We start from the raw sequence: 12395 nt of genomic DNA on the forward strand, positions 1-12395 counted from the left end.
ATACTGAAAACTGGAGATAGCAGCAATGTTTTTTCAGAACGGATGTAGCTATGAAAGCTGCTTCACTAGGCATAGCTGTGGCCTTTCCTCTGTTGTGGGGAGGCAGGAACGTGGGGTGCAGAGATAGGCAGGAATGAACTCTTGGGATCAGACCCATGACCTATCCTGAACTCCAGTGAGACAACCCTGGCTGCTAAGGACCAGCCTGTCTGGGATTAACTCAAAAGGAGGGCAATGAACTGAGGGAAGAATTTAGGTCTCCACTGCAGGAAGGAATAGCAGAGCTCCCCTGGCATCAGGAGGAAGATTCTTTTTGCTTAGTAATTAAGTCACTGTCATTCTTACCATTGAAACCTCAGGGCTTGGATCTTGCAGGTGCAGCAGAAGCGTGACCCAGCTCTGTCTAACCTGCTTGGCAAAATAGTCCTTCCATTTTCTCTTTGCAGAGCCGGCCAGGATACCAAAAAGGACAAAGGCCAATGCACGAAGAGTGTTGTCCTCCTATAGCCAAGAAAGCCACAGAGGTTGGTAACGAAGAGATAACCACATCATGTATCTAGCACAGCTGTCTCTTCTACATTAGAGTAGAGTGATTCCAACGACAGAAGTTTAGAAGAACTGGAATTAATCAAGTTTGGGCCAAATGTGTTGATTCATCAAAATACTTTGAAGACAGTTCAATTTTGACAAAATTCTTCCAGAAGCCAAGTAGGGGTACTTGGTCAGCTTCTTGGTGACCCATCTAGCAGGCTGACTGGGATCTTGGGCTTCCTGGCCCTCACCTTCAGAACAGCCTGTCTGGCAGGCTGACAAGGAGCCAGGAAATGTGCACCCTGGCACCTCTAATTCCCAGTGTTTCCAGGTTCCCTGTCTCCAGCATAGTCTGCCAGTAGACTGCCCTCAGGCAAGGCTCCCAGTAGAGCTGGGTTGAGAATAGTATTACTGTTTCACAAAGAGTTTTGAAATTTGGGCTGGGGGGTGTGTCCCCCAAATAGGAATAAAACCAAAATTTGAAATCTCAAACTTCTCTGCAAAATGGAATAATTTCAACCATCTGACGTAAAAATCGTATGGAGCAGGCCCAAAACAGTCTATTACACCCTGTATGCTCATTTTCCTTGTTATGCAGCTACCTAATCTAGTATTCATACTTCCTTTGCCATTCTCATTGGAAATAAAGATGAACAGAAGGGTGAGACTGAAGGAGCAGGGATGGCATCCTCATTTTCTTAATTCTCTGCTCCTCCATAAAACACATCTCTTCCCTAAGGCCTAAAATCACTTCATTCTGACATGAACAATGCCCAGTGAGGACACATCATGCATTGTAAATGGAGCCTCATCAATGTCAGCTGAACTGGGGTTGAAGGCTTCTGTTCACGTACATTATCGAAGTACTTCCGGATCTGTGTGGTGAGGTCTCTGAAGGAAGAACCTATGTCCTTCCCTTTCAGCTCCTTTAGGACTTTGGCCAGTGCCTTCATGCTTTCGACGACTTCAGAACTGAAAGTGTCTTCTAAAGTCCTGATCAGTGCCTCCAGAAGAAACTTCTTGTACTTTTTCACCTGTTCAGACGTATGACATTAAAAAACACTTTCCACTAACCACATTTCTAATATGTTTTTTTTAGCAATTATGAAGCAGTGGGAATTTCATCTGCCCCCTAGTGACCTATAGCTATATTTTACATCAGGTACTAGCTACAATAAGCCAAACTCTGTGCCATATTACGCCTATGTAATCCTATTAGATTTCTAATTACTTAGATTTGAAGGCCAAAAGGGACCATTGTGATCATTCAGTCTGACCTCCTTCACAACACAGAACCTCCCCAAAATAATGTCTGTTTGACTAGAGCACCTCTTTTAGAAAAACAGCCCATCTTGTTTTTAAAGTTGCTACTGATAGAGACCCCACCACAACCCTTGGTAAATGGTTCCAATGATTAAAATTACCATTAAAATGTATGCCTTACTAGCAGTCTGAATTAGTTTAGCTTCATTCCCCGCCCCCCCCCCCCCCATTGAATCTAAAGGCACATTTTCTAGCCCTTTGAAAATTCTTGTGACTCTTCTCCAATTTATCAGCATCCTTCTTGAATTGCAGGCATGATCCTGACATAGTATTCTAGCAGTTCTCACACCAGTGCCATAAGCAGAGGTAAAATAACTTCTTTATTCTTATTCAGAATCCCTCTGTCTATGCCTCCGAGGATCACCTCAGCTCTTTTGGTCACAGCTTTGTACTGGGCGCTTACGTTCAGCTGATTATCTATCATGATTTGAGTTTTTTAGTGTCTCTGTTTCCTGGAATAGAATCTCTCATCTTGGAGATACACTCTTCATTCCTGGGAGTATACATTTACATATGATCATATTAAGTCCATATTGTTTCCTTATGCCCAGCTTACCAAGGGAACAAACCTGCTGTGTATTGACTGCAAAGAGGTTACAGGGGTATGAGAGAGCAGAAGTTGGCCTAGTGCATTGTGCATGGCCTCTGTAAATCCTGAGCAATTGTTTCCTTTAGTTTCTCTAGTTATGCTGCATTGTATTCAGTATTCTATCTTACCTTCTCAGGTGCCCCATAGACTAAATTGCCTAGGCCTCTTACAGCCATTTGACGGACAATGCTGTTATTGTCCCGTGACCTTTCTTCTAATATATGTAAGGCAGACTTAAGGGTCTTCTTCTCCCTGAGTATGGGATCAGTCATTAGCTGAAATAAAATCAACATGTCCATTAGCTCTAATCTGTTCATTAAGATAGCGAATATAATTTGAGGAGACACGTAATACACTGTAATTTATTATTCTATATGAATGAGTACTGTGTTAAAAACATGGATTTTTTCCTTTTAGGCACTATAATGGGGGATTGCTCATCCCTTGAAAGCCTCTCAGTGACTGCATTTGATACCACAGTCCTTTTCTCGCCCAGGTGCATCCTGCCAGTCGATCTTAGTGAGTCTTCCATGGCTCAGCCCTCTGGCCAAGTCCCAAAGTCCAAACAAATGCCTTTTAGGTCCTGTTGCCCTCACTAGGGTCTTCAGCCCCAACTCTGGACCCTTTATATTCTGTTCTTTGTTCAACCTCTCCATAAGCCTTGTCCCCTTCATCGGGTTTATGCCACTGGGGAACCTGGGCCTGCCCACTACTCTTGGTTCCAACCTAGAAATAGCAGCGAGTCATTGCTTCATTTCAGTTTATTGCTACTTTTTCCTTGGGTTCTTCCTATGGGGCCACTTTCAGTTTCTCCCTCGAATTAGATGTTGAAGGCTCGTAAGGACTCTCTCTCTGCAAATTCAGCTTCAGAAAATGCTGCCTGAAATAAACCCCTGTGAATTGGTTTGGCCAGAGAATAGCATCCTTTCTTGGCCCTCCACTTCCTGAAAGGAACTGACCTAATAAAGCCCTGTAGCTCCATAGATCTGAGCCAGCTGGGCTCTGATTGGCAGCTTTCATGAGGCCTCTCTAGGCAGACCTTGAAAACCCACGTTTGTGACTCCTTTCCTAGGTGGGGTGTAGAAAGATTTGGGGGCACAAACAGATTCCTAGAACCACCAGATGAGCCTCTAAAATAGCGACTTAGCGTAAATGTGAAATATGACACAGACGTTATAGCAAGGCTGTGGAGAGGGAGGATGCTCCAGTGGTCAGCAGCCTAGGACTTAGGAGGTTCCAGTTCAATTTCCTGCACCCTCAAAGACTTCCTAGATGATGTTGGGCAAGTCACTTAGGCCTTCTGTGCATCAGTTTCCTGTTTGCAAAATGGGACTAATAGTGTTTCCCTGCCTCACAGGGGTATTGTAGGGATACATACTTTTAAAGAGTTTTGAGGCACTCAGATACTACATTCTCATTTTGAAGTACTCAGATAATACAAGTTTCTAAAAGGATGTTTTAAGGAAGATGGAGAAAAATTGTTCTCCTTGGCCTCTAAGGATAGGATAAGAAGCCATGAGCTTAAATTACATCAGGGGAAGTTTAGGTTGGACAGCAGGAAAAACGTCCTGCCTGTCAGGGTGGTTAAACCCTGCAATAAATTGCCTCAGGAGGTTGTGGAATTTGCATCACTAGAAATATTTAAGAGCAGGTTAGACAAACACCTGTCAGGGATGATCTAGACTGTGCTTGGTCCTGCCGTGATGGCTGGGGATTGGACTCGAAGACCTCTCAAGATCCCTTCCAGTTCTAATGATCTATGAATCTATTATTCTACATTCATGAGAATCTAAGATAGATGTTAATGTATTTGTATGTTGCTTATTTTATAGTATTAGGACACTAGATTCATTTAGAAGATTTGCTGAGCTAGACCAAAATCAGGAGCTGTTGGTCAGTATTAGCCCTAGGAATTGTCAGAAAAGGTCTAGTAATTCAAATTCTATGGCTACATCTACATTGGCATGATTTTGCGCAAAAGCAGCTGCCTGTCTACACTGGTGGGGAGTTCTTGCACAAGAACACTGACATTCTAATGTCTAAAATCAGTGCTTCTTGCGCAAAACCTATGATGCTCCCGCTCAGGAAAAAGCCCTCCTGTGCAACTGTTCTTGCGCAAGAGGCCAGTGTAGACAGGCCACATTAATTTCTTGTGCAAGAAAGCCCAATGGCTAAAATGGCCATCGGAGCTTTCTTTCGCAAGAGAGCGTCTATTCTGGCACGGATGAGTTTGCAGAAAAGCGCCTCTTAGCGCAACAGCACATGCCAGTGTAGACGCTCTCTTGCGCAAATATTCTAACGCAAAAACTCTTGCGTTAAAAGTATGGGTATGTCTACAGTACAAAGTTAATTCAAACTAACAGCCGTTAGTTCGAATGAACTTTAATAGCGGCTATACATACAAACTGCTAGTTCGAATTTAAATCGAACTAGCGGAGCGCTTAATTCGAACTAGGTAAACCTCATTCTACGAGGAGTAACGCCTCGTTCGAATTGTGTAGTTCAAATTAAGGGCTGTGTAGCCACTTAATTCGAACTAGTTGGAGGCTAACCCTAATCAGGTTGCCCTGATGGCCACTCTGGGCCAAACCAGGGAAACTTTTCTGCCCCTCTCCCAGCCCCAGAGCCCTTAAAGGGGCATGGTCTGGCTACAGTGCCTGTGCCAGTGGCAAGCCTGCCAGCACCCAGCCAGCAGACCCTGCACCTGGGATGGCATGAGCCAGCCACCTGCTGCCACCCAGCCCTCCGCCTCTTCCCAGGACCAGGCTGGCAGCTCCTAGGAGCCTGCCCAGGGCCACAAGAGGCAGGCGCCTGCCTGGTCTAGTGCAGAGATCGTGGACATTATCGAGGTTTGGGGGGAGGCCTCCAGCGTCCACGACCTCCACACTAGGCACAGGAATGCAGCCGTCTAGGGCAGGATAGCTGCCAGCCTGGCCACCAAAGGCCACATCCAAACCCAGGAGCAGGTTTGCATGAAAATCAAGTTGTTCCAGTGAGACCCCCGACCCTGAGCCCTGCGCTTAGTACATAAGAACATAAGAATGGCCGTACTGGGTCAGACCAAAGGTCCATCTAGTCCAGTAGCCTGTCTGCCGACAGCGGCCAACACCAGGTACCCCAGAGGGGATGGACCGAAGACAATGACCAAGCCATTTGTCTCGTGCCATCCATCTTCAGCCTTCCACAAACAGAGGCCAGGGACACCATTCCTACCCCCTGGCTAATAGCACTCCACGGACCCAACCTCCATGAATTTATCTAACTTCTCTTTAAACTCTGTTATAGTTCTAGGCTTCAAAGCCTCCTGTGGCAAGGAGTTCCACAGGTTGACTATAAGAAGAACTTTGTGTGAAGAAGAACTTTCTTTTATTAGTTTTAAACCTGATGTCCATTCATTTCATTTGGTGTCCTCTAGTCCTTATATTATGGGAACTAATGAAGAACTTTTCTTTATGCACCCTCTCCACACCACTCGTGATTTTATAGACCTCTATCATATCCCCCCTCAGTCTCCTCTTTTCTAAGCTGAAAAGTCGCAATCTCTTTAGCCTCTCTTCATATGGGACCTGTTCCAAACCCCTAATCATTGTACTTGCCCTTTTCTGAACCCTTTCCAAGGCCATATCGTTTTTGAGGTGAGAAGACCACATCTGTACACAGTTCTGAAGATATGGCGTACCATAGTTTTATACTTCCCCTCCTCCTTCTTCCCCTGGCTTCCCCCTTCCAGCTCCCTCCTCCCAGGTTTCCACCTCCCCTCTCCCACCCTCTTTCTTCCCCTCTCCCACCTCCTTTTCCCAGTCCCCCAGAGGTTAATCCCCTCCGCCCCCAGTTTTGTTAAATAAAGAGAGTTTCTATTTTTGAACACATGTCCTTTATTTTTTACATCAGGAAGAGGGGGCTCGGGAAGGGTAAGTGGAAGGAGGTGAGGGAGGAATGGGGCACGAGCCCCCGATGGGGAGGACTGGGGTGGCTCTGCGGGCTCCTCGGGGTGGAAGCTTTCCTGTAGGGCCTCCTGGATCCTGATAGCCCCCTGATTGACCTCCCCCAGATGGCAGCCTGCAGCAAGTGCAGCCGGGCTGATGGTCGAGTGCTGAAATGTGCCGAGTGTGGGCATTCAGGGCACTCCAAGACAGGACTGCTTTGATGTCCCCATCGAGTTAGACATGCAAGCGGGGAATCCTGAGAACTGTCTGTCCGGGGTGGGGGTCAGGTCTTTTTAAGCACAGCCCTCGGCTAGCCTGAGGAAGCAGCTCCACACCTTAAGTCCTAACCTGATGCCCTGACGGCACTGGTTCTGGCCAGCCTTAACTTCGGTTCAGGGTCCACTCAATGTGGACATGCTATTTCGAATTAGCAAAATGCTCATTCGAATTAGTTTTTAGGTCTAAATGCACTCATTCGAATTAGCTTATTTCAAATTAACTAATTTGAATTAAGTTAATTCGAATTAGTGCTGTAGTGTAGACATACCCTATTTGCGCAAAATCTTGCCAATGTAGACGTAGCCTATCTATATCTTGCTCACTCTCTCTTAACCAGCAACTAGAATAGGCAGCTAGGCTAGGCTAGTATAGGCCCCAAAAATAACAATGAGAAAATGATTAAGAAAGGTGTAATGAAGTTCCTTATGAGATTTCCTTATAAAGGACACATTCTACTATCTAAAATGAATTCCTATGAACTGAACTGTACAATTCCTCAGAGAAAGGTAAACAACAGATAACAGCCTAATGGTGGAACTGCTCATACCTGAGCAAAGAAAGCTGTGCTGGTGACTCGCTGGTTTTCTGATGGGGAATTTACCCAGGGAAGGAGGCTCTGTATGATCTCCACTGTTATTAGTCCAGATCTTTGCAGAACCCTGGAAGACAAAAGGAACCACTTATGGGGCAGACTGTGCACTTCAAAAGCTTAGCTGCTATGACCATACAACTCTAAAACCTACGCATGGAAGCTCTGTGTTTCTCACCCAGGGCACCCCGCACAAAGCTATACCTGAAAGTTCCCTGTCAGTCACTCTATTTGTTGCCGATCCCTGAGGATGAAGTGCTGTCTCCTAGATCTCTTACCTCACCAGCAAACACACCCCCTCGTGGTGAGTCTGCGGATTTTCAAGAAGCATCCAAGTTTTCTGCTTCCAGAGAGTTCGTATCAGCTTCTCATTCATAGCCTTGAGAAGCACAGCCTCTAATGCTTCAATAGAAAGCCTGGGGGAAAAGAGGCACAGAACTGTAGTAACCAATAGAAAGGCACAGCCTAAGCAGTCAGGAAACCCCAGTTACTTGTCAGGTCTGTTGTTCATTGACAGTTCATCCATTGACAGTATCCTGGGGACCACTGTTTTTGGAAGGACTTAATTCCCAGGAGGTATTTCAGTCTCATACATCTCATATTACTAGTGTTGCTATGGACAACATTTTGCAGTCACTTTCTCCTATCTGCAAGGTGTATGGGCACTAGCACAGTACAGTAATATGGAAAAAATTCACAATCAGACCCCAAAAGCTGGGACACAGAGAGATTAGTGATCACTAATGGATATTTTGGGGCCCTATGTCCAGCGAGATGTGACAGGGTGCTGAGAGCTTGTACTTGGGGTCAGCACTCTGGTAACTACTAGTACTAATTAGCTTCCCCAGAGAAAGCCTAATTGGATAGAAATGTACCTGATTGCCTGGCTAGAGTGGGGCTATAGAATCAACAAACCTATTCTCCCATGAATAAGGAATCTGCCTAAAGGGACATCCACAGCAGTGTTTGAGGGAAACAGAGAGCAAAAGAGACAAAATGCTAGAGGCATCTAGATAGACTTATGTGTAGTGCTGGGGAGGAGCCGGTGGTCGTGGTACATGTAGGTCTCAATGACATAGGGAAGGGTAGGAGAGATGTCCTGGAGGCCAAATTTAGGTTGCTAGGAAAGAGACTGAAATCCAGGACCTCTATGGTGGCATTCTTGGAAATGCTTCCAGTTCCATGCGCAGGACCAGGTAGGCAGGCAAAGCTTCAGAGTCTCAATGCGTGGATGAGACGATGGTGTAGGGAAGAGGGGTTTGGATTTATCAAGAACTGGGGACACTTTTGGGAGAGGGGGAGCCTATACAGGAAGGATGGGCTCCACCTAAACCAGGGTGGAACCAGACTACTGGCACTAAACATTTAAAAGGCTGTAGAGCAGTTTTTAAACTAAGAGATGGGGGAAAGCCGATTGGTTTGGAGATGCACGTAAATCGCAGGGAGACTTCTCTTAGAGGAGAATCTGTTGATAGAGATTCTCTAAGCTGTAGTCAGAAAGAGAGGACAAAGAGACTGAGGCCTGAGGAGGCCTAGATAGTAGTGTTTGTGTTGCCAGAGCTTGGTGGTTTCAGGGAACTGACCTATAGCAAGCACAAACAAGACTTTCTCATATTAAAAGCAGGTGATGGTAAGGTGCCTCATAACCCTGAGAACTCCTGGGGAGTGTCACACAAATGGACTGGGATTCTCTTTGTTTTGCTCCCTTTCTTCTAATTACCTGCAAGGGTTGCCCTCACATAGTTGTTGTCCTTTTCTAAATAACCTCCTTCGGCGTCTCATCCTGGGCAAAGGCATCTTTTGTCCTAGGGTTTGGCTGATCTGCTGCAGAAGAACAGTGAACAACTCCGGGAACAGCTCCTGCACAGTTTTGCTCAAGTGCAATGCTGACACCACTTCAAAGATGGCACATGTTGCCTGAAAGGAGAGCATGGTAAAAGAAGAGGTCTCTTCCTAACACTATCACACGCTCTCCCCTTCTGATACCTGCTGGACTAAATTCTCACTCCTGTCACTAACTTGATGAATGACCGAGAGCAATTCACTCCATGTGTGCCTTAGCGTCCCATAGCTGTAAAAATGTGTAGGACCTATCAAGGCATGTTATGAGTTGCACAAAACATTTGCAAAGCACTGTAAGAAATCTGATTCAAAGACTTTCTAATTGCCAGATATTATTAAGTGAATCAGCCACATACTCTAAATCTGCCACAGAAAGCACAGCTGGAATCCAGGAAACAGTACTTCAGAAAAGAAGTGCCCAGATGACAATATTATACCACTCATCTAGCTTTCCATCAGCATGTTTGTCACAAAGCAGAGAAATACATGTCTGTCGTCTAACTTACTGTGAGAGGTGCAGCAGCTGCTAAATGCAGGTCAGTTTCTGTCTCTGAGGTCATGCTTCCTTCTTGGCTTGTTGGAGTCTTTATTCTTTCTATTAGGACCTTCAGGACTTGAGGGGCGAGCAAGGGATCTGTCCCCAGAGATCTCCACAGCTCAGTGGTGTTACTGCAATTTAACATAGGTTATATGTGACCCCTGGAGACTTTTGTGGCTCTGACTATATGCATCATATTCAAGTAAAGAACACATTTTCTCCTTGACTATGATCAGGGCTCACCAGCCGCGCTGTCCGGCGATCTGCGCATGCACAGATCGCCCGAACCCGGCTCTTCCAGGTTACAATCTACACGCCATGGATGAGTAGATTGTATTATTTGTCAAGCCCTGCCTATGATGAGCAAGTTCAGAGTGCTGTCCTCCTTATATGGTCCTCATGTTTTACATATTGAGTTTCTAGTTACAGAACTAAGTTAAGTTACATTTCAGGTTACATTTCTACAGTGCATGACTATTTTGGGATCCTGGAGGTATCCCGAAATACCTACCCCACATTTACAGAAGCAGCCCGTTATTTTGAAATATTTTTCAAAATAATGGGCACACTATTTTGCCATCCCAATAAACTTTGTTGCATGAGGGATAAGGGATGGCTTGAAATAGCACATTATTTCGACATTTGGTGCTGTGTAGAAGCGCCACATTTCAAAATAGGCTATGCAAAATATGATAGGCAATTTGCGGAGTGCAAATTGTGCATCTTATTTCAAGTTTAGGGTGCTGTATAGACACAACCCTAGCCTTACTGCACCATAACCATTAATGCTAGACTTCAGAAGGAAAGGACACAGAGCTCTAATCACAGTTCCTGTTTTCCTACTTCTCAGTAGATATGGAATCATGAGCATATGATGCCCAAAGATCTAGGGCCTGGGAGACAAGTTGAAGAAAGAAAAATGATCTTCCTACTAACTGGATGTACAACTATGAGAACAAATATTTGTGGCTAGCCCATGACCTCTTTACAAATGGCATTCCCTGGCCTCTATTTGCCAGAATGGGCATGTTCTGTTCACTCCCTATGGGGCACCTGGCATTGGCCACTGTCTGAAGACAGGATCCTGGGCTAGATGGACATTTGGTCTGACCCACTACAGCCGTTCTTATGTTCTTAGATTCCAGCACAGATGACTGATAATTCAGCTAGGGATGTTTGAATGAAATGATAGATATGCTTACCGCCCTGTCTTTAAGTACCAAGAATGACAACTCCATTCCAGCAGCCATACCCTTCCTGATACCAAAAGCCTGGTGCCCTATCCTTGCTAATCAGCCAGGAATTTGGATTTGAAGCTTTCATGCTACCAGAAAACGAACAGTCACTGGCAATTTCCAGGGTGATGTTAGTTCAGGGGTCTGGAGAGGCAAAAGTCCACTCCAGTGATGCCAGTAAAGGGAAGTCTTTAGGATGCCAAAGCAACTATTAATTAATGGAAACAGAATGAAACTTAATTTCTCCCTGCACCCACCTTGACATGGTCTTGGACCTTTCTGCAGAAAGACCCAAGCTATTAACCTTTAGGAATTATCTCAACCTGTCTGTGGCTTAAATGAAGCCTTACATCTTCCAGTGAAGCTGTGGGATCCATGGTTACCAAAATGAACACTGTAAGGAGCACTATATACCTGTCCATCGGCAGACGTTTGGTGAGGAGGCTGAAGATCACTGCCTCTAGGTGATGGTGGGCTAGAATGGACACTGCCTCCACCAGGAACTGCCTCAAGCTACCCTGCTTGATGGTAGGCATATGAATGTATATTCTCCTCAGGATAGCTGGCACCTGGACAGAATAAAACCAGAAAAAATGTCCCTTTTCCATTCTCTGCATTCATTCTGCAGAGCCAAAACCTTTATTTAGTCGTTTAGCAATTTGCTGTTCTTGTAGAAATTCCTCCCTTCAAAAAACAAGTATTTAGACATGGCTGCATAGATTTAATCCACAAAAATTATGCATATCTCTGCCCATACCTGGCTGCAACACCGGGTTAAGACATGCTGAGGCCCTAAGCTATGTCAAGTTAAAGAGGCCTCATTGCATTTCCAAAAAAACATGTATTATTCTAACAGAAAGGACAATGAAAAGAGAAATAATAAAGTTATCTATCTATCTATCTATCTATCTATCTATCTATCTATCTATCTATCTATCTATCTATCTATCTATCTATCTATCTATACATAGGCAAAGAGGCAAGTAAAAACTAGTAATTTGGGGGTATTTTTAGAGACCCCTCATTATCTGAGGCCCGAAGATGTAGTTCACTTAGCTTGTCTCTTGGGGCCGGATATTCTCTTTTTGCATTTTACTCGGAGTCTAATTTTTCCAAGCCTTTCATGGCTGGAAACTGTGACAACAAGATAGACAACTAATCAAGCATCTTCCTTTTCCCTTGGGGTACGGCTACACTAGCTCGTTAGTTCGAGCTAGGTAGGGTAATGAGGGCAAGCAGAGTTGCAAATGAAGCCCAGGATTTAAATATCCCAGGCTTCATTTGCATGTTCCCGGGTGCTGCCATTTTAAAATCCTCCTTAATCTGAACTCCGTGCCCGCGGCTACACGCGGCACGGAGTAGGTAGTTCTAATTAAAGATCCTAATTCCATGAGGAGTAACGGTAGTTCGAATTAGGATCTTTAATTTGAACTACCTAGTCCATGCCGCATGTAGCCGCGGGCACGGAGTTTGGAGTAAGGGGGATTTAAAAATGGTGGCGCCAGGGAACATGCAAATGAAGCCCGGGATATTTAAATCTCGG

At 45.0% G+C, this 12395-nt stretch overlaps 1 protein-coding gene across 1 annotated transcript; it reads right to left on the reverse strand.

The window, feature by feature from the left end:
* Positions 1 to 324: 324 nt before the first annotated feature.
* LOC149523174 (maestro heat-like repeat-containing protein family member 2B) lies at positions 325 to 9169 on the reverse strand. The gene is made up of 6 exons (XM_089770382.1): positions 8958 to 9169; positions 7516 to 7653; positions 7196 to 7307; positions 2572 to 2718; positions 1386 to 1565; positions 325 to 501 (listed from the first exon to the last, which is right to left on the reverse strand). The coding sequence occupies exons 1-6, from the start codon at positions 9167 to 9169 to the stop codon at positions 325 to 327; spliced, it is 966 nt and encodes a 321-aa protein (XP_089626508.1).
* Between the last annotated feature and the right edge of the window lie 3226 nt (positions 9170 to 12395).

Source organism: Pelodiscus sinensis, chromosome 18 (assembly GCF_052426305.1).
Source record: "Pelodiscus sinensis isolate ZL-2025 chromosome 18, ASM5242630v1, whole genome shotgun sequence".
In the NCBI taxonomy this organism is placed as follows: Eukaryota; Metazoa; Chordata; order Testudines; family Trionychidae; genus Pelodiscus; species Pelodiscus sinensis.

Excerpts from the sequence above, each read along its gene's own strand:
- LOC149523174 (XM_089770382.1), bottom strand. The coding sequence starts at position 9,169 with ATGCTCTCCTTTCAGGCAACATGTGCCATCTTTGAAGTGGTGTCAGCA. Across the intron at positions 7,654-8,957 it reads TGTGAGGGCAACCCTTGCAG|GCTTTCTATTGAAGCATTAG; the intron begins GTAATTAGAAGA and ends CTTTTCCCCCAG. Across the intron at positions 502-1,385 it reads TCCGGAAGTACTTCGATAAT|GAGGACAACACTCTTCGTGC; the intron begins GTACGTGAACAG and ends TCTTGGCTATAG.